At 41.2% G+C, this 23,046-nt stretch overlaps 1 protein-coding gene across 1 annotated transcript; it reads left to right on the top strand.

The window, feature by feature from the left end:
* Positions 1-1,760: 1,760 nt before the first annotated feature.
* LOC119745277 (speckle targeted PIP5K1A-regulated poly(A) polymerase-like) lies at positions 1,761-22,862 on the top strand. The gene is made up of 9 exons (XM_038221516.1): positions 1,761-2,141; positions 5,187-5,296; positions 6,052-6,242; positions 8,071-8,328; positions 10,120-10,374; positions 12,708-12,913; positions 16,849-17,078; positions 20,125-20,190; positions 20,408-22,862. Exons 2-9 carry the CDS (start codon positions 5,221-5,223, stop codon positions 21,871-21,873), a joined length of 2,748 nt encoding a protein of 915 aa, XP_038077444.1. The 5' UTR covers positions 1,761-2,141; positions 5,187-5,220; the 3' UTR covers positions 21,874-22,862.
* The last annotated feature ends 184 nt before the right edge of the window (positions 22,863-23,046 follow it).

Here is a 23,046-nt window from a genome sequence, read left to right as displayed (position 1 = left end):
GTGATGCGGTCTTATATACATACACGGATGCAACAGCGTCGTTCGGATCACGGCTGTGGCCGCCATAAGCATAATTTTCATCCAAATTTCACAGAAATACAGTCCTGATCACGGCGTCCAGTTTAAAAACTTCCAGTTCGTAGCCCATGCACAAAATGCTCGGATACATCAAAAGAACATACAAATCGTGATTTGGTCTAAGTTATGGCCTGCAAAGGCTGTGTTTTAGGAGCCGGAGGAAAACAAATTGGCACAGACACCAAGTTATCGGGGAAAAAATACTCGGAAATCCCAAAGTGTTCAAGACACACATTTAATTAACATACCCTCTTCATCTTTTGGGGGAGGGGCATGACGGCTTTTGGATGATTTTCCCTCCAAAGATGGTCACCCCTATAAGACGAGTTTTGGGTCCGATTTCATCAATCATTGCTCAGAAACAAGGTCCGAAGCCCGGTTCTGAGCTTTGAAACTCGCACAAACCCTTGCTAGGGCCGCAAAACTCTCGATTATTATTGGGTATGTTTGACAAATTTCGTTCATTACTGGGAATTTTGTTTTGGCCACAGACAAATTCTGGCTCTGACTGGCTCCCGGTCCGGTATATCATCGATATTGATTGTGGGGCATGGGCCGATTTTTCGGTAGATGTCTCATTCCAAATTGTGAGTAACTTTTACGGCTACGTCATTCGCACCTTTTAATAGTTTTAATAATAATTTTCCTTTTTTTAAACCTCAAATGTAGCTGCTCATCGACGTACTAAGACGCTATAACAGAGCAGTGAAATTCGTGAACCCCCCAAAACATCATCGTTGTGTTTCTCAGAAAATATTCTTATAAAATTGTAAAATTATAACGGAAGAAGAAATTCTAAATTTTCATGTGAAAAAAATCGCCGTCATCGATGCCGAAACCTCAATACTGGTTGCTGGTAAAGCAGACCTTCAAGTCTGGAAGAAATCGTTCGAAAACGTCCCCAAATCTATGTTTTTATATCAATTTTTAGGAATTTACGAACATTGTCATTTCACGGGTATTTGAACACCTATATCATGAAAGTATATTTCGAATTTCAGCATAATCTGTTGTTGCTAACGCTTGTGTTACAATTCGAACTATCTCTAAGGAAAATCTCGACGAGGATTTTGTCCGACCCAACCCACTTGCATGGTTTCATAGCGGCCGTATACTACGGTTGACCAATTTCGGCCTGGCAGCACAATAACGACGGGTATATTAGCATATTCATTAGCGTCACCTCAGCTCGGTATACAGATGGAAGCCGTCAAAAAGGGTGATATTTATTAATTAATAACTCGTGAAGGAGGCTTTTATGCACATTTTTACAACACACCATAATGGATAGGAACCTTATTAATATTTGTGAGCCTTGAAAAGATTGACACATTGCTAGCGCCAGTATTACAACTTTCAAAAATACACGTAGCCAGGCCTATTTTTCCAATTTCAACAAAAAGTAATGAACATATCACAAAGATTTTAGCACATAATTGGATCATTATAAGGGAAATAAACCCTGAAAGTTGCATGAAGATACGGTCTTCCAACGGATTAACTTTCAAAGAGTTCACCCGCCAACGTTACGTAACCTTTAGAAATCGCCCTACGCAGCCACATGGCTGCGCTGAACGGACGATGTTTAGCGCAGATCGTAGTAGTACAGCGCCACCACGCATGTGGCCGCGCATAGTTATTAACCCAACTACACGTCAAAAATACATGCTCTAGTAATATTATGATGCACCCTGGGATACAAGATGTCATCCTCTATGCAAGCAAGTTACGTTGTAATCCAACGTTTCACAAACGTTTGAAACGTTTTATGTTCATTGGATATGTGCAATAGCTTTGCGGAAGTAATTTTGACATAAACCCCTTGTCGCAAGACTTTCCATCGGTACCAAAGTTTAAGTCCTTGGCGTTTTCGTCTTCCTTAAAACGAGAGCTAGTTTTCCGAAATTGCGGAACCGGTCAAATTGCGGAAATTGACTGTACTTCGCAGCGGCGCCAGTGCCGCGCCACTGCACGTGCCGGTGGCCGGTCCTATTTTGGCGTCAACAAGTGTCAACTGAACTGGCGTCAACGCCAACGGTCGTCACCCAGCGTCAACAAATTTTGTATGGACTTTTGTCTTGAACATCGAAAGTAGCTTTAGGCCTATAAAAAAGTATAAACAGTGCATGTTACATGGTGCTGTCACGCCCCAACTATCGCATCGGTCCCAACTATAGTTGGGCCTGTCCCAACTATAGTTGGGCCTGTCCCAACTGTAGTTCCACAGTTGGGCTGGCCCAACTATAGTTGGGCCTGTCCCAACTATAGTTGGGACGGTCCCAACTGTAAGTTCCACTGTTGGGCTGGCCCATCTATAGTTGGGCCACTCCGATCTTTTTATTTTGCGGTGTCCCAACTATAGTTTACATTGATGTACAACTGTAAAACGTTCCCTACAGCTCTGATACACGTCTGACTTTACTGGGGACCACTGAAATTAGTTATTGATGGGGCGAATCTATAGTTGGGCCACTCCAATCTTTTTATTTTGCGGTCCCAACTATAGTGTACATTGTTGTACGATTATAAAACACAACTCTAATACACATCTGACTTTACTTGGGACCAATGAAATTATCTATGGGTGGGGACCATCTGTAGTTGGGCCACCGCAATATTTTTATTTGGCAGTCCCAACTATAGTTTACATTGATGTACGACTATAAAACATTCCCTACAGCTCTGTTACATACTGTCCGACTTTACTTGGGACCTTTGACATTAGCTATGGGTGGGGCCCATCTATAGTTGGCCGGCCATGGCAATCTTTGAATTTTGCAAAATGTTGCTGGACAATAAAACCCAGCAGCTGGACAACTCATCCAACTAGGCAGTACCACGTGACCGGCCAGCCTTGCGGCATGCATGCACGACGAATACATGGTGCCAGCGCCGCGGAACATTTAATCCAACAAGGTCTATCAAGCATCCGGCGCAACTCCAGTCCTAACTATAGTTGGGCCGACCCAACTGCCGCACTATAGTTGGGACAGTCCCAACTATAGTTGGGACCGATGCGATAGTTGGGGCGTGACAGTATTAAGGGAGTAATTGCAGAATACCCCGCCACTCGGAAATACACCCCTAAAATCTCTGGCTACGCGGTTGGAATCACTGGAAAAGAAACAATTCAAGTTCATGCCAGCTACGCGGATACTGAGTGGGGGTCCATTATTTGAGAACGAGTCCAAACCAACTACCCTGTTGGCGGCTAGGCGGATATGGAGTGGGAGAGCAGTGGAGCATGACGCATAGTACATGCAAGTAGGCCTAGCGCTGAGAAGGTTTATTGAGGGCAATCAACCGTGACTCCGTAGCCAGCTACGAGGTGGATAGATTGAGTGGCGGGGTATTCTGCAATTGAGCCATAATAAGAATTCATAGGCTAGCTAATTAACTCTAGCCCCTTCCCTTAAATGCCAATTTACTGGACTACCTCCGTAAATAAAGGCCACACTTGGTAGTCCATTAAATTGGCCACATTTATGGGGCTAGAGTAACTCCAGCTGTCGGGCTCATCAGGAATTTACATTAACTCCAGCTGACGTCACATGCTCATCAGGCACGTCAGGAATTCACATATATGAATTCCTGATGAGCATGTCAGCTGGAGTTACTCAAGCTACATGTATAAGACATGTAAGAAGAATCAATGCATTCTAAACAATTGCTCAACATGATATTTGTTTTAGGGTGTTTCAATACTTGTAAAAGTTTGAAATCATTTGAATTGACTTTGAGTTTGACAAAAATATGAGCAAATGTATTATTCGCATCCAAATATTCTTTTTTTACCGTTGGATCCTTCCATGTCAAATCACCTGATCATCCAGTGGGTTAAACCCCACCCCCTTCAAATTTGCTCACATTTAGTAGGCCTTATGTGAGGAAATTTAGACTGAAAAAGCTGAACTTTTAAGTTTTAGCGCCATCGGAAATCGTGCTACCGCCCCCATTGTTTGGCAGTTCTGGTCAAAATGGGCGTGGCCACCAATTTTCAAAAGACCACATCTCCATAAAACCTGTTTGCCAAATGTGTTTATCTTGGTTGCTTTGGAAAGATATCATCGGGAATCCAAATTTACCATTACTTTTCATGTCGGAGTAATTTGGAGTATGATGACGTTTACTTTGAACTTGAATTTGACCTTTTGGATCACGTGTCCTTGAAACAACTTCGATGAAAATTATACCCCAATATGTTTTCTACAAAATATCAAAATATTTGGGGTATAGGGGCCTAATATATTTTTTTAGGCTTCAATCTCATGTCAAACTCAAAGTTGGCATCAGTGTTGCAAAAATGTGAAATCCTTATACATGAACACGTTTCAGAGACCCAAAAAACCCTGATTTTGATCCACTAGTACACTGCAGGGACAAAAAATCCCTACTTAAATCCACTAGTACGCTGCATAGGGATATCACATTTTGCAACACGTATGCCAACTTTGAGATGAGCTAGAAGCCAAACGAAAAATATTTTACCCCCAATTTTTGGATATTTGGTAAAATAACTACTAATACTTTGTACTCAATCGCGGAAGTGGCGTCAGGTTGCAACATTTTTTCTGAATTTTTTTATAAAACCATGACGAAACTTTGTCTGGCATGTCTGGTTCTGTGCTAACATTGTCTTGACTTCAGCATGAGTCATGTTCATCTATCATACTGGACAACTTTTTCATTTAAATTCAGTGACAATTGGGTGTCCACTCATGCAAATTGCAGAGGTGCACAAACTTGTCACAGTGAGGGTGGTGTGTGCAAGCTTTCTGTTATTAGTAACAGAAAAGTATTATTCTCAACCCAAAGCAATCCATGTAAGAACAAAGTGTGACAAAGGGTTAATTTTAGAATTTGATTAAAAAAAACTAAAATTGACTAAAACAGATGGTTTATTTTTAGCTCAACTAAAATGCAATTTAGAAATCTGTCTCCCATCGGGATTTAAAAATGTGAAATTGGACGACAAATATAGTAACCCAAGTTTCTTTTTTTATTATTTTACTGCATAAAAAAGAAAGCCAGGTGGATTCAATATTATTTGTAGAATCTTAGCAATTCTTTACATTTTCTTTAATGAGGAAGTCTGTTTTTCATTGCAGTTACTGGAAATCCCTTTGATGCGTAGTACGTAAGATGGAGAAATCTGAGTTCATCAAAGTCCGTGGAAGGAATTTTGTATGTCAGCTGTGTGACATCAAAATCACTTCAGGTATGTACATTGTATCACTACACGTATCAGGGAAGTCACATTTGAAGTTTGTTTGCTTGAAGTTGATTTTACTTAAAACACTGTCCAAAAATGATCATCATCATCATCCAGACAACTCTTGTCGGACAGCAACAAAGGCATACATGGCCGTCCTGATTTCAGCAGCTGAGGCTAGCCCAGTGTTTGACGCAGGTGGTTCACGTAGCTGAACATCTGCCCACCTCTAGAGGCCACTCCATGTGTGGGTTCCCATAAGATGAGTTGGCTTGCAGCTATCTCTGGATGTCGTACACAGTGTCCAGCCAATTGCAGATACCCTACATGTAGTTCTGATAGTTGTGGAGATCCTTGGCAGGTTACCATAGAGCACCTCATTCCTGACTTTGTCTCTCCAACTCACGTTTAGAGCCATCCTCCGCATGCGATTATAGCATCCATCGAGTGTAGCCTCTTGCTTTGTAGGTAGAGTCCCTGCCTCAGAGCAATAGAGTAGAAAGGACTCAAACAGATACACGGAATAGAGCTCGTTTAAATTGATCATATCAACACTCATCAATGGAAACGCACATTGTGCACAAAATCAATGCATTATTTGTTGTGTTACATTAGTACATGTATGTGTACAATTGCTAAGTTTAGAAGACAAGTGTTGATTGTGAATCTGTGTGACTGTGAAAAACACCATTTTTACTCTCCTTACAAGAAAGTGAATTCAATCAATTTTTTAATGGACCAATTTATTATCATTGTTTCAGAGAAAGCAGTTGATGATCATCTGACAGGAAAGAAACATCAGCGGCTGCTTAGTCTCCAAATCAGCCGCCAAGAGCGAACTCAAAAAAGTGTCTTTGTTGGAGGACTGAGTCGACTGAATGGGGAGCTGGAGCTAGGAGACTACTTCTCAAAATTTGGAGACGTGGCACAGATTTTCATTGACAAAGAAAAGGTACCTGAACAGACAATATCACTGTACTGCTTTCAAACATTGTTTCAATTAAGTTTAGGAGTGTGTCTGTTATGCCGAGTATTTGTACAGTGTTTGTGTGATATTGTCCTGGCAAGGAATTGTCAAGAGTAGTTTATCTGCTCTCGGCCAATTTCATCAGGCATTAGCTGCAGAATTCTGAACAACATCCCAGGAATCCTCCCGCCATAAAGTTTAAAGGTAGAGTGTATCATTTGTAATTTGTGCATTTCGTTTGAAGCAACAAAAGTGCTTAAAATCTGAAGAACGGAGCTTAACAACTAACCTGATGAACTTTTAGCCCAGTGAATGCTGTTTCCTCCGAGAAAACAATATTCTAAGATCTTGATTTTAATTCAAAAGTTGTCGAGTAGGCTTGGGCGAATCCAGCATTTTTGGAATTGATTCAATTCTGTCCGGGAATCATATTCAATATTTTTGGCCAAAAAAAGAAAAATTGGAAACATTGGTAAAAAAAACAACAACAAAACAAAATGGCAGCATACCAGAAAGAATAATTTCACAGGGAGTTTTGTGCCGTTACTATCTTTAAACCAAGTATGCTTTTCAACAATAACTTTGTTAGCTACTTTTTGGATAGCTGCAAATGTTCTACTCTACCTTTAATGGTTTGTAAACAATGTTCACCCAAGTAAATCCTTGTCATTTGATTGGAGGATTGTAGGTCACGTGGCATTCATTAATTTTGGTTCCATTCACCGTTCCCTTTTTCGCCCCATCCCTATTGATCTAGTGCACGTTAAGACGTGCGCAGCAGCCCGGCGCTATACGTTCCTTGCGCATTATACATGTAGCAGTACAAAACTTGCCTGTGAAGTTGATGCAGTTGCCTTGATGATTTTTTTGCATTGTTTGAAGAACTTGAACAAGCTGGAAAAAAAATTGTGGATATGATACAATTTTGTGAGTTTTGTTTGTTCTTGAAGTTTTATCTTCCGATCAAATGACAAAGATTTTCTTGAATGTTTAATATAGAACACAAATAAGGCCCAAAAAAAATATTCGGTCTCTGGTCAGACCAAAGTTCCGGAATTGACGCGGGGACGCGGCTTTTTTTTTTTTTTTCTTCAAGCTTGGATTGTACAGACAAGGTGGGGTACTATTTTGCTTTTTTGGTGTCCTCATGTACATTGGTGTCCTCCATAATTTGCCTTGGTGCTTTCGATCATTTGCCTTGGTGCAATTTCCCATTCCTTGGTGCTCTTTGGTAAAAAAAAAATCAGGAGGTGCGGCAATAGAGGGCGCTGTTGGAGCTACCGCGGAACATTTTGGGGAAAAAAAAGATTGACGCGCATGATTAAAATCGACGCGCGCGCTGACCAGAGACCGACTTTTTTTTTTTTTGGCCTAATGAATGTTTTATATTCGTGCAATGATGAGAATATTTTCATTCGTTGAAAGATGGAATGTTCCATTCAACTGAGCTTTGCCTCGTCGAATGGAACATTTAATCTTCTAACTCACGAAAATATTCTCACCATTGCACTTATAAACATTCATTATTTGTACACTAATAACTTCAGCGGGGGAGATTCTCAGGAAGTTGTGTGAAATTCTGCACATAATACTCAATGCAATGAGCCTATTGCTGGTAAACCTGTCCGCATTTTATCCAAGGTATATTATGAAATGACTCTTTAATTGCATTGATAAGCCCTTAGAAGTTTCAAATTTTTAAGTTTCAGATTAATTTCATGCTATTAAAGTACACGTTGCACAATTGCATGCTGGAGTTCAGCATTTTTCACGTAATAATTAGAACATTTCCAAACTCAATGCAACCCGACAGGCTCATTATGCAATAGTGGAGTTCACCAGTCAAGAATCTGCCAAGAAAGCAACAGCTGTGGAGAAACAACTCATGAATGGCCACAAGATTGTTGTCCGCCCAAGACAGCCAAAAACTGGCCCGCCTGAGACTAGCACATGTGGCACATCAAAGAACAGAGTGACTGGTAAAGGAGAAAGTCACGGGAAGGGACAGAGCAAGCCAGCTGAGCCTGGACTGGATGAAACTCTGTGTCAGAGACTACAGCAAGAAGCTACAGTAAGCAAATCTATAGGCTGCTTAACCCATTAGTTTCTGTAAGGCCCAAAGGGTCCCTGCAAATTACTGCTTATACTCTTATGTTTTTTTTTAGTTCATCAAGGATTATATACAGTGTAGTACAATGTAATACAAGTGTTAATCCTAACCTTCCCAAATCCTTCAAACTACGCATTGCAAAATGGAGGATTATGCAGGATTTAGGCTATATGGCAAAACTGGGGCTGACTTTGGAGGATACACTGTGTCAAGGTCTTGGGCCAGACCTTGTGTTGTTTATGCTCAGCTATGCATAAATTTAGGCCCATATAGATTATACTTGAAATCTTCCACACTGCTCCAGGATGCCACTGGCTCTGCCTCAACATATTGACAATGATTGCTGGAGGATTTTGCAGGATTGAGGCAGTGGTCACCCCTAAAAGGACCACATTCAAGAAAAAATGGAGGATTTTGCAGGACCGAGGCTGTATCCTAGCAAAAATGCCTAGGAAGTTGGGGTTAATGGAAAATACAAGTGCTAATTGCTTTAAAGTTGCTTCAGTAAACAATTTCACTTTTTGCCAACTGGATTTTAAAGTTGCTTCCGTGAACAATGTCATTTTTTGCCAACTGAATTTTTACATGCATTATCAATATCATGCTTATTATTCCTGCTCATTTTAACCATCTCTCCTCCCCTGCCAAACAAAAAATTGTCAAATGATGCAGGAAAAAAGTGCCAAGATTTGTGGTAAAAGATGTACCAGGAACTATGGGAGTCCACATATAATTGATATCTCTCTGTACCTTTTAAACATTTGGCCAAGAGTATGCCAGTCCTGTCAAAGTATGTACAGGTATGAGCTAGATCACATAAAGGAGCAGCACTAACCTTGGCCTACCTAGGTATTGGACAAAACTAAACATAATAAAGTGTATGCATTGCACATGGCTACATGTACCTGGCATTAAGAAAAAAGGTAGTTCCAAGTTTTGGGTTCACAATATGAACAGTAAACCCCTAAACTGAACAGTGTTTTCCTGAAATGATATCACAGCAACAGCGTCCTCAGTTGTCGGGGAAAAACATGGAACATTTTAGATGAGTCACCCTAACCGCCCTGAATCCTTCAAAGTCCTCTTTGCCAAAGTGGAGAAATTTAGAGGATTGAACTTACATGGCAAAAGTGCGTTACTGCACTTTGTCAAGGTCTTTGGCCAGATCTTGTGTGGTTTTTGCTCAGCCGTGCATAAATATAGGCCTGGAATATACTTGAAATCCTCCGTACTGCTCCAGGATGTCACTGGCCAAGCCTCAACATATTGACAGTCACTGCTGCTGGATTTTGCAGGATTCAGGCAGTGGTCACCCCTCCACGGACCATTATTCAAGAAATAATGGAGGAACTTGCAGGATTGAGGCTATATGTTATTTTTCCATGAGGCTAATTGGAGGATTTTGCAGGACTGAGGCGACATCCTAGCAAAAAGCCCTAGGGAGCTGGGGTTAAAAAGAAGTGCACTTCTCAATAAGATTGACCAAAAAGGGATGTAAAATGGTTTTCATACATTGAAGAGGAGTATGAAGTTGCTCAAAATGTGTTCCTAAGAAAAAAGTCATCTCATGGACACTTTAAAGTGACATTGCTGATTCTTTTAAAACTAAAATTGGAGGGCAGATTGGGAAATAAGGTACCATTTGTTAAAATTGTGGGTATATTTGAATACCTGGCATTGAGCACTACAAATGCAGCACTCCCACTTATGTCACCCATCTGCAATAGTCCACTACGTCCTTGCCCCTTACAGGTGGCTGATCAGATGTCCTCCCTAGTCCAGCTGAAGGAGCTATCCCAGGCTGATCAGAGACTTCGCCGTCTCATCTGTGACCTCCTACAGAGTGTCTTAGAGGAGTTCCTACCAGGATGTCGCATCACCCCCTTTGGTTCCTCAGTCAATGGGTTTGGTGTCCAGGGATGTGATCTGGATGTACACTTGGAGGTCTCTGCCACAACTGTAATGGAAGTTGGACAGAAGCCTACCCCTGCTGAAGTGGATAAACAGGTACTAAGACTAGAGCCTGGATGTCACAGTCACATTTCATAGCTTCCAAGGGTGAAGGGTCACCAACAAGCTCCTTGCTGTAAACTGACTGAAAACACCCAAGATTTACAAAATAAGTTAACTGCTGCTTGACAAAAACCATTCAGTTTTTGTGGAATGAGTATGCCCAATACTTGTTTATCTCCAGGATGGAGCAACATGTACAAAAGAATCAGCAGACCGATCATTAAGCCCCGCCCACAGAGCACGCTGCACACAACAAATGTGCCTAGCTCCAGTGCCTTACTTCATGTTCCAGCTGGTCACATCACATGCATGTAAATGCATGTCAGACTTTAGTGCACACATGTCGCGCATTAAACACGGCTGTGATTGGTAGGAACCTCTCAGGGAGGGGCTACCGTAATTTTCGGAATATAAGCCGCGCGGCGTATAAGCCGCAGCACGCAAAAATCTGCAAATTAAGATTTGAAGTCGGCATATAAGCCGCATCGGCGTATAAGCCGCACCAACGGCAGCGGTTTCAATTTTGTAAAGCCTCCAAATTCTAGCCAAAATGCTCTGAACCAGTTCCATTTACACTACAGAAGCTATAAAAAGGGCCACAAAAGTTGTATCAAATCATTTACAATCGATACTCTCACAAACAAATGTGGAAATTGATGATGAGAAATAAACACCGGGAATTGCTGCCGGCTGCCCCGTCCGGTCCCCGGCCGTAAAAGTTAATACATCGCCCGGCGCGGCAGCCTGCGCCACGCCGGCCTATGACAACATTTTCCTGCAGCACATGAGAGAGTATGCAACCCACCGTGATTTTCCCTCATTGCGTGTGTTGTCTGACTGCAGCGCTACATACAAATCTTGCTTTGTGGCAACAGATGCTGATTTGTTTTGTCCTAAAAATATACAGGTCCGTTTTTATCTCAAAACTTATCAAATTTTTGTGATTACTAACGAGCAGGTTTCGATCGTAACTTTCTTTTCGTACAAAAATTATATTGTGACGTTGAACAACTGATTATCGAATAAAGAAATGTTTCGGACACCATAAAAAGTATTAGTCGTCTTTTTTCTTTTTTTAAACAGGGGAAATGTTGGTAATTATTGTTTCCAAGATAGTACACCCCTATATTACCTCAAATGGTGTGGTCCGCTGGGGAAAGCATGCTGCATGCAGCAGCACTAGAATCACGTACGGCTTGTTGCAAGCGTCGACCTTTACGTGGCACGTGGTTTCGGTTCGTTAATGACTTTCTTAATTGATAATTCATTTCAGCAACATATCTCTTCTTATACCAGTACATTAAATACATATGTGAATTTCATTTTTATTCTTCAAGGATCGGCGTATAAGCCGCCCTGTGTATAAGCTGCAGTAAACATTTTCATGGGCAAAATCAACGTATAAGCCGCGGCTTATATTCCGAAAATTACGGTAAATGGATTGCTCTGTTGTGAAATATACATCAAATCTGGAGCAGATTAACTTGTCAGGTGCTTGGAAGAAGGTCGTAAGGGTGAAAAATGGGTCAAAGGCTCAAGTTCTGGTTTTTAGGGTAATCGCTAGTGCATTGTAGTATCTTTGATTCTGTGTTCGAGTAGCTCACCTGGATCGACTCGGGTGAAGGCAGACAGGTTAGCCACGATAGCTGGGCTAATCAAACGCTCAACCACGGGCCATCACGATCCTCATGTGACCCCCTTAGCCGTGGCCGTAGCCGCTAAAAAAAACGCCTGTTTGGGATTGGGTCTTAGTTTGAGATTTACTGCTTTTCAGTCAATTGCAAAACTCAAAAAAGTTGTGCTGGAATTATAGTCTCAAAGTCGCAATGAACTCGATAAATGATTACCTTTAGACTTCACATAGAGTTAATTTTTAAGTCCACCTGAGATTTCCGCTGACCAGCCGCCATATTTATCGGTTTCTTGGAATGAACAACGCATTTGTGTGTCGTATTTCCACCACTGACTCAGCTCCACAAGCAGGGTCTGTGGTGGCTGACCAGGGTGAGCCCCGAGAATGACGTCAGAGCTAATCGAACAGCATGAGGCTGACCCATGTCCAACCGGGGAAGCTAAACGAATGCATAAATTGACATTTAAGTAATGTTTTGATGTAAAAAAATGATCAATATTCGAATTATTAATAAATGCCATCAGTAAAAAAAATCAGCTTTTGTGATTTTTACTTAAATGGAAGCACAAAAATCTTTCAAATTGATTATTTCAAAAAGTAATTTTCACATGGCTGTGCTCCAAATGTCCTTTTCTTTGGCACACGACAAAATGTATGTGATGCAGAAATCATTTTTGATGTCTCTATTTTGCAGAATCTTTCCAGTTCCACGGATGATCACACCATTCTGGACATAGCTTCAGCCACACCACTGGACATATTGACCTTGGTCAGTGATGTCATCAAGCGTTGTGTACCCAGCTGTCATAAGGTCCACACTATCCCCAGCACTAGGCTGCCAGTCGTCACATTTACCCACAAGGAATCTTGTTTGCAGTGCGATATCACCTTAAACAACAGGTGAGGGCCAAATAAACATGTTTTGTTGAAATAATAATAATAATAATAAAACCGTTCTTATTAAGCGCATTACACACGGAGTCCCAATGCGCTGTACAAATTAAAAATAGGACAAAAATTAATCAGAATTGAACAAATGGGTTTTGAGGAGGCATTTGAATTGGTCCAGACTTTGTGCGTCTTTGATGCTTTGGGGGAGTTTGTTCCAAAGAGTGGGCGACGATGTAGAAAAAGCACGCTGGCCGTATGTCCTTGTAGATGACGATGAACAGGTGAGTAGGGATTTTGAGTGGGAGCGGAGTTTTCGTGGAGGTTCATATTTGTTAATCAGATCCTGTAGATATGTTGGCGCATGGCCGTGGATGCAGTTATACGTAATCAGAAGTACTTTGTACACAATCCGTTGCCTAACCGGAAGCCAGTGTAGGTCGCGGAAGATTGGTGAAATATGGTCACTACTTTTGGTTCGGGTGACCAATCTGGCTGCCGAGTTCTGAACTCGTTGTAACTTGGAGATTGTTGAGTCAGGTAGGCCAAGAAGAAGGCTGTTGCAGAAATCAAGGCGGCATGTGATAAAAGCGTGAACTAGCTTTTCTGTGGTAGGTTTGTCGAGAAATTTGCGAATTTGTCCAATCTTGTGTAATGCCAGGTATGATGATTTGCAGATGTTATTTACATGGATGTCCATCTGGAGATTGGTCTGAACAGTGACACCTAGATCACGCACTTTCTGTACAGGTTCTATTGAAAAACAGCCAAGGGAAATTGATCTAAGGCTGGAATGGTTTCTGAAACGAGACGTAATGTGGATCACCTCTGTCTTTTCTTCATTCAATTTCAATTTATTAGTGGCGGACCATGCCTTGATGTCGTTAAGGCAAAGTTCAAGTTTTGCGAGGACTGATGAGCGATCTCGCTCGTTCATGATGACGTAGACCTGCGTGTCGTCAGCGTATATCATTCTGTCAATGCCATGAGCCTGAATGATGTCTTCAAGGGGTGATGTGTATAAAGTAAAACACAGAGGACCAAGCACAGATCCCTGTGGGACACCACAATTTGGCACACGTGGATCAGAAAGATCATCCTGGATGACAACACTCTGAGTGCGATTCTTGAGGTAGGATCCGAACCAATGGATTACATGACCGGATATGCCATATCTGTTCGTTAGACGCTGAAGCATGATGTTGTGATCTATAGTATCGAATGCAGACGAATAATCAAGGAGAACAAGAACAGCTTCCTGTCCCTTGTCAGCAGCTAAAAGTAGGTCGTTCTGGACACGGAGAAGGGCAGTCTCAACGCTATGATGTTTCCTATATGCGGACTGCATGTTGCCAAGGAGATTATTGTCTGAAAGGTAATCTTGGAGTTGGGCCGCAGCAGCACGTTCGATTGTCTTTGAGAGAAACGACAGATTTGCGATGGGCCTGTAGTTCTTGAGAGGTTCAGTGTCCAGGTTAGGTTTCTTGAGAAGGGGGGTGATGTGGGCTCGCTTCAGTGCTTCAGGAAAATGTCCATCCAGAAGAGAACGGTTGGTGATATTCGTGATGATTGGAACAAGTTCATCCAAACACCTCTTCAGAATCCACGTAGGAATCGGGTCAAGTCTGGATGTTGTAGAGGGTGAACCAGTGATCAGCTTTCTCACCGAGTTTGCAGACAGGGGTTCAAACTGGTGAAGAGTAGTCATGCATGTGTCGGACACTGGCTTATAAACTACGGGATCAGGAATGTTGTCAAGTTCTTCAGTGATGTTTTGTGTTTTGTTGGCAAAGAACTGTGAAAATCGATCAACAAGTGGTTCAGATGACAAATTAGCCGACGGAAGGGTTTTTGGAGATTTTGGAGTGCACAATTTGTCAACTTTGCGAAACAGTTGACGGGAGTCACAGTCCTTTAGTTGTGTCCTGTGATATTCAGATTTGGCCTTGATTATCAGTTGATTATAGTGGTAGCTCTGTTCGTTGAGAAGTTGTTTGTGGAACTCTAGTTTGGAGGATTTCCACTGACGTTCGCACTTTCGAAGTTTTCTCTTTGCTTTGCGAATGTTTTCACTGTACCATGGTGCATGAGGTCGAGATAAAATGGTACGGGAGATCAGGGGGGCGTGTTTGTTCAGAAGATCACTCAAAGTTGTGTCATATTGATGAATGAGCGAGTCTAGGTCGTTGGCTGGTGCAGTAGTTAGTGGTGAGGCAAGAATGTCTAGACGAAAGGCCTCAAAATCAATCTTGCGAAGTTCACGAAGCTTGATTTCTCTTTTGACAGGGTCAGGTCTATTAATGTTTAGCAAGCATTTTACAGCAGCATGATCTGAAGGCAGGTAATGAGTAGTGTCAACCTGGGAAATCGCGTCATCTGTTGAGCGCGTTAAGAGAAGATCTAGTGTGTGACCATCGCGGTGTGTTGGGCCAGCGACATGCTGCTCGATATTAAACGAGTCGATGAGGTCACGAAAGATTGCAGCTTCACGGTTAGATTCGTCGTCAACGTGAAAATTGAAGTCTCCAGAAACCAAAATGTACCCTGGCTCAGATACAACAGATTCGATGAGGGTGGAAAATTCAGGGGAAAATGTTGGACCTGTCAAACGGCCATCGGCTAGTCTTTGGGGTCGGTAGATGACAACGAGGCGAAGAGGGGTATGAGAGCGGGCGTTGATGGATAAATCAATATGTTCAAAGGATTCAAATGATCTGAAAGAGCCCAAAAAAAATGAGTATTATTTTCATTGATATTTTGCAGATGTCCATTTCCTTTAAGAATTTTAAAAATGAGATATTTTTGTGTAAACCTGTGAATCTTTTTCATCTGGCATTTTTTTGGGACTTTTTTTCAATTTACTTCCACCTTAGCGCACTGTTCTTAAAATTTCAATGCGCAATTATCTCAATAACTGTTCAGGGGATCTGACGAGGTTACTTTAACTTTTAATCCAAAAGAAATTGATTATAGTCGTATTTGATTTGACATTGTGGCAATGTGGAGATCCCCAACAAGTGGCTGATATGCTCCGTTGGTAGAGCAATGGTACAGTTTTCCAGAGGTGGAAAGTTCAAATCCCACTCTACCAAATTTCTTATTTCAATCTCATATTGAAAATGGACATTTTGAAATATTTTGTTCCTACACTTTGAAATTCAAATTTGAATTCCCCAGACTAAATACATTGTTGCTATATAAAATGATATTAGAAGCCAGACTTAATACTCGACATCCAATTCTGGAGTGCTCTGGAGTCTTTGTGCACTCTCACCCAATGTTTTGGTGCTTGCTGTCCATTGCACTATTTCAAAATGGCATCTTGCAAAAGTGTCTTAAATCTGAAGAATTCAAAGTTAATATGTGTTAAACTTATGAACGAGTTTCTAGGGCTGTCCCGAATATACCAAATATTCAAATATTCAATTATCAACCAACTATTTGAATAGGTTTTTGCCAGTTTGAATATTCGAAGGAAATGAGGCACATACACACACGACTGTGATGTTATTTTTACCGTAAAGTTGCGGCGCTTTATTGTCAGGTGCCACTTGTTTGTCGATGGTAACATTATTTTTGTCAACAGGGGTTCATCGTTTTACAACCTTTTAGGAGGTTAAAGCCCTTTACAGTTATAAAATGCTTACTGCAAAACACTATTGTACCCCATAACTGGGGCGCTCTTCGTGAAACTGTTTAATGGCGCAGCACGCATTTGCAGTTAGCAGTTTTGAATATCCGAATAATTGGTCAAACGTTGTTTCGAGGGACAGCCCTACACGAGAATATGCATTTTTGGCTGTTTTTTTCCAGGCAGTATACATATGTGCGTGCATAAAACTGAACACATTGTCACATAGTCCGTGCCTTTCAATATCGTTTTATATCAGCACTCATTGAAAGTAATTAAGTTCCACCATCTAATTATCTTGTTTCCATGCCAACAGGCTAGCTCTACAAAACAGCAAGCTCCTCAAATTCTACAGCCAGCTGGAGACACAAGTGCGCCCTCTAGTGTTCACCATACGTCAGTGGGCTAAGTTGCGCCAACTTGCTGGCAACACCGGTGCAGGACCACGTCTGACAAACTACGCTCTGACACTCATGGTTCTGTTTTATCTCCAAGCCAAGGATGAGCCTGTCATTCCAAGTGTTGCAGAGCTAGACCAGACACATGGTAAGTTTTGTCAAGTGTTAAGTATTTTGAATCTTTAAGAACTATGGAAATGTAATTTTTTGTTAATACATGTACAGGATTTTTTCTCTTTTGACTCCCCAATGCATTCTTATTGAACGGTCCAGTACTTTGACACACCCAATCCACAGTTTACAACGCCTACCTTGTTTCAAGCGTCTATTCAAGATGTGTTGTTCGAAGCAACTGTTTTGTTCAAATACTCTTTGAGAATGATGAAAGCTGATCGGGGGGGGGCACCAACGGTGGGACGTATCTCATTGCCTTCGTGGACAGAAGCGTGGATACATCGCGGATGAGCAAACCCAATGTAATGCTGTCTATAATAATCCTTTTTAAATAATTATTTTGTTTGATTGTTCTAAACACCTGACACGTTGTTCTATTTCGCTTTGATTACGCACGTGGACATTGTGCACGTTCATAGGGCTTACACAAAAGTGAACAATTCGGATATAACAAACATTGTTTGCGGGTCCCGCGGATTTCGTACTAACTGGAGGGACTGTACCCAATATACACATATAGCTACAGAGCGATTATTACTCAATGGTTGACATGGTCATCAGCCTGGCTGAGCACATCGAGTTCCTAGTTATGAACAATGTTATGGTCCAATCTTTGAGCCAGGCACCCGACTGTGCTACAGCGAAAATATCGTTTGAGATAAACCATTTTGACCTTTGTCATGTTCATAAATTTGGCCAAAAAAAAACGGTCATGTTGAACTTAGGGATTTCCTTTAACAACTATGGAGTAAAGATCAGACCTTTAGGGCTGTCCTGAATGTACCGAAATATTCAATCATCATTTGAATATCTTTTGCCAGTTTGAATATTCGAGTGAGAAAACTATGCACATGCACACTTGACTATGGAATCATTTTAATCATAAAGTTCCATTTTTATTGTCAGATGATACTTTTTGTAAACAGCAACTTTCTTGTTGATACGTACATGTATTTATTGGTCCCATGCTTTTAGCTGGGTAAAGTCCCTGGACAGTTGTACAGTACTTATAATAACACCTCACCCACAGATTCTGTGTCTTGATTGGCCGAGAGCGAGTCACATGTTACTTTCTAATTTTGCTATCTTTCTGTGCACGGCCAAAAGTACTATGCGCATAGCAACCAAAGTACTATACCATTAGCAACCAAAGTACTATTTCCACGGCGCGGTATTTGTGTGCAAATGCATGCTGGTGTGCGCGTTGTGCGTAGCGCGTATTATTCCAAAGAGAGCGCGCAGCAGACTTGGGTTCAAACATTTCGTGAAGGGTTAGTTTTTAAGAGAGAAATACATTTTCCACCAATTTTGTACTGAAATTGAAGTTTATTTCAACTGTGTTCAGATTTAAATAATGTAAAATATTAAAATCAAGCAGAATCTGTGGGTGAAGTGTTAGAAAACAAATATTGAATGCTTTATCTTGTGGTGAAGTAAAACTAGCCTCCCTCGGTGATCCATGGACCATTCTATTTTCCCTCGGCTTCGCCTCGGGAAAATAGAATGGTCCACGGATCACCTCGGGAGGCTAGTTTTACTACACCACTCGAAGCATTCAATATTTGTATACTAGTTACTGCAATTGCAAAACACTCCAGCATTCATAATATCCATCACCGCATGCCATTTTTACCCGGCATGCTTTGTATGCAACTTTTGACCAGCGATGAAGGCAGCTTCACCTGGCGTGTTTAAAACTTGATCTGCAAAGTTTTGAATATTCGGTCAAGTGCAGTTTGAAAAATAATGAAATACTAAATTATTCGGAAATGGACAGCCCTAGAGACCTTTGATGATCGTTTCAAGGAATAAAAACAAATGTTTAAAAAACATTTTCACAAAATACACAAATGTAGATCATATTTGTACAGGAATTATAGGGGCGTCAATGGAGGTGCTACTACTAAACGGAAGATTTGACGTCTTCACACATGTTGGGACAGGCAACAGCCTTGTGCTTGCGACATCTTATTGGTTGCTATCCGTCTTGGCTGTGACACCTCCCCTTTAGTTTGATTGGCTCACTTCTCCTGCACACTCTTACATCACACTTTAATAAGGCAGCACCCTAATGGTCCGCACGTTCTATGACATAGGGGTCAACCTGATTTAAATATCTGGCTAGTTTCAGACTTAGTGGCCTGCCATGGTCCCCCATTTTGGGTCTGTGTTCAGACTACAGTGTGGCCTACACATGGGAACCAAGGAAGGACCATAGAACTATATTAAATTACTAGATTGCTGTCTTCTTATTATTTCGAAGTTCGAGTAGAATTCTTTTGGACAAGGCCTGGCATGGGCACACACATTTTGAATGAATGTACGTGATCATAGAACATATTGCACGAGTGAGTTCTAAATGCAGTGTGAGAGCATGACGAACGTGGCTGCATAGGCGGGGTTTTTTATTGAAAACAATCAGTGCATATTTGCAGGAGTGCCGTGTTTGTGCAGAGAGAAATGAAACGCTTAATTACCGATTGTGCATTTCAATTTTTTGGCTCCATTTACACATCAATTTCAAATATAAACGCAGATATGCAAATAGCTGTTCAATAGCTGTACAGAGTGTTGAGCTTTCTGAAGGGGTTTGTGCTCAAACATGGATGCGCCTTGAAGACTACATTGCACACAGCAAGTTATCTGTCTAGTAATCTAATAAAGCTCTAGGACACAGCTCATCACGTGCACACTGGTTCACACACCACTGGTTGACTCATGTATGGTACAGATTATACAATTAATTGTCGACTAAAATATGCACCAACCTGCAGTGTCTTCATGTATGAAGAACGAGGTTGAGTGTGGCCTCACAGCAGAAGTATGACACACAAGTTTCATTTTAATACAAGAATTTTTTGAAATTTTACTGTTTGCTTCAAGGGATGAAATTTTGATTCATTTATGAAATGTTCATGGTTTTGTCCATTCTCTTCTGACGTGCACAGAATGGAGTCCTTGTTTTTCTTTTGCTTTTCATTTTTATTGTTCAAGTTTACTTCCATCTGAATATCTTGCAGATGGTTGGGATAGTGTATTCTCCACTGACAAGATTGTATCAGCAACAGACAGCACACAGAGTCAAGGTAACTATGTTAAGTATATAGTTTTCAGATCTGAATTCCTGACAAAAATTTCTCCTTGTAGGTAATTATTCCAATAAAGTTGTACTGTTTATCTACTGGTAGTTCCAACATTTTGACATAATTTCCGATGCTGCCTTATTGGATTGTAATTTTGTTCCATTTCACAACCTCCAGAATTCAACTGATCTCTCGAATACTATAATTTGTCCTTTCTCAGATGACCTCCTTGCTGGATTCTTCAGATTTTATGGCAAATTTGATTTTACCACCAGTGTCATCTGCCCTCTGTTGGGAAAGACGACCTCCCTTTCGGAGGTTCTACAAGAAGGTAGCAACAACTCTGGGAGAACCTTCAAGTCTGGAGCAGTCAACATCCAGGACCCATTTGAATTGTGGCATAATGTTGCGCTAAATGTAAATGAGAAAACTGCGAGCAGACTGTCGTCAGAGTGTGGCATTGCTGCCCAGCTCTGTCAGACTGAGTTGGCACAGAAGCAGAGCGGAAGCTCACTGGGTACATTTTGGGGTCTGCTGACCTTGTTCGACTCCACACACTACTCATCTGCCAAGACTCGCCCCTCAGTGAGTAGCAAAGCATCCAAGACTGATAATGCTGTGGTTGAAATCAACCTGAAGGCTTCCCACCTCTCAGAGAGGTTCATAGCTGAGCACCCAGATCCTGATGACTTGAGATCAGCCTGGTGTGTGGCTGTGAGAAGGCTGGCATACCAAGTACTCTCTGAAGTCTTACGTTTTGAGTGTTGTCGATTGATGGACAATCAGAAAAAGGCAGACACAACCAAAGTGACCTGTGAGCAACAGCAGAATGATCCAGATTGCTCCACAAATAGTCAGTTACTGGAATCAAGGCCTTCTGGCCCAGATTGCACAGACTCGCCTACAGACGCCACAGCTAACACGAGGGATTATGACTGTAAGCCACCTCCTACCAAACGCTGTCGAGTGGAAGATTGTCAGGATCCCAGACATTCACCCATCGGCTTAGTCAAACAGTGTTCAGGCGATTCAAACCAGGAGGGTCCAACATCAACCCATAGTAATTCCACATGGGGCTCAGCAACAGAGACGTTAGAGTGCACAGCTTACCACCATGTTTGGCTTGGCAGACGCAAAGCCAGACGCCAACTGCGGTTAAAAGACAAATCACGAGGAGGTACCCAAACCACAACCAACCTTCATATCACAAAACAGCCTTGTTTAGATCAGGGTGACAACATGAACAGTTCAGAGAACCCCAGCTCATTCCCTAAGGACAATCCAGAGTCTGCATCTTCGGACAATATTTGTAACCTTGGTGAAAAGCAGTCGGAGAGGACTGGACCTTGTCAAAAATTCACACACATCTCAACGGGTGACTCTAGCAATGCTTCTCAAATCAAAGACAGATCATGTGACACGCAAACTGAATCCCGATCAGTCAGTGACAATTTTCTCTTGGAGAGTCGGGTCACAGATCTTATCATTGCTGAGAAGCTACTAGGAGACATTGCCTCTTCTTCCTCTGTCTTGAAGTTCCATCTAGAGCTCAAGGATAACATCAGCCATGGAACTACCAGTGTTCAAATGCACTTCTTGACAGAGATTGAAGATGCAGACTTTAAAGTTTTCCTACATTTCTTCGACATTTTTTTCAAAAAGATGTTGGAACAGTGTAAGGTATAGAAAGATATCATCCAACATATACTTTTTATTTGCTTGTTATCTGACTTTTATGCCATGAGGGTGATTTAGTATTGGTTTTGCCCGTCATAGGCGTATAATGATTAGCACTTCATCATGAGTACCCTTTGCATTATTCAAAAAATTGGGGAAATGTTGCCACATAAAAGTTTTTTTGAAAGAAAGAGAATATCCTTTGTCAGCCCATTACTCCAGTATGAGGTTTGTCATTCTACTTTACCATTAGGCGTAAGTGTATTTTACCTAAATGTGTCTTATATATCGATCTAGACCATGGAAACCCCTTATCATCAGCAATTGAACAAGCTACATGTAAGGCATTTTTTAAATTATGTCAATGTCATGTTTCCCGTCGACATATAATTTAGTTTCGAATTACAACTGAAATATTCGATCAGTATTGAAAACTACGTTTTTAATGTTAAAAGCACTGTATACTTAACGTATTTCCTCCAAAGGTTTGATAGTGTATGAAAACAAATATCAGCTATGCATGTGAAATGTACAATCTGAGTGATGAGCTAGATATTTATGAAAACGTTCACAGTAATTTTGTTATACAGCACTGTATACCGAGTTTATAGTTGACGGTATAATTCATAAAACCTGTCTAAGCTTAATACGGTTTGAAATGTTGCGCTTAAACTATGTCCTTCACATTTTCCGGATGATTTGAGTATTCTAGAAAACGGACATCGATGCGGCCGTGTTTCCAACACGTGGCATATGCAGATTTGATAAACATTAATTGTCACAAATGTGAAGTTAAGCAAATGATATTGCAAAATGAAATTAAAATGTTTCATTTTTGAAGCAATCCATTGTGATAACTTTGGATATAATAGCAGAAAGCCAAAACAAAAAGTTTGGTTTCTTGTCCATAACGTTCAATCTGCTCGACTGCTAGCGTGAACAGTAACTCGCCGAGGCAAGAGAATAAAAAAGGAGATACAAATTAAGATAATTTTTAATGCTTGTGGCCCTTCTACGCGTCCGTACTTCTATGCGTCCGTATATGTCGCGTGAAAAAAAGGATTAAATTTGTTACTGCAAGAGGAAAAAATGGTGTAACTCGGGAAAAAATAGTTCGGACACTACATCTTTAGTGCGAAATAGCGATTACCCTGTGATTATTCTATCTTTTATATCGGGTTA

Source organism: Patiria miniata, unplaced genomic scaffold (genome assembly GCF_015706575.1).
Source record: "Patiria miniata isolate m_02_andy unplaced genomic scaffold, ASM1570657v1 HiC_scaffold_7, whole genome shotgun sequence".
Lineage (NCBI taxonomy): Eukaryota > Metazoa > Echinodermata > Asteroidea > Valvatida > Asterinidae > Patiria > Patiria miniata.
Note: the sequence above shows the minus strand (reverse complement) of the source record. Positions and strands in the feature narration are given on the sequence as shown.

Bases quoted from the DNA above. Each gene is read 5' to 3' on its own strand.
- LOC119745277 (XM_038221516.1), top strand. From the start codon at position 5,221: ATGGAGAAATCTGAGTTCATCAAAGTCCGTGGAAGGAATTTTGTATGT. The intron at 6,243-8,070 runs GTACCTGAACAG...GCAACCCGACAG, and splicing joins TTTTCATTGACAAAGAAAAG to GCTCATTATGCAATAGTGGA. The intron at 10,375-12,707 runs GTACTAAGACTA...TCTATTTTGCAG, and splicing joins CTGCTGAAGTGGATAAACAG to AATCTTTCCAGTTCCACGGA.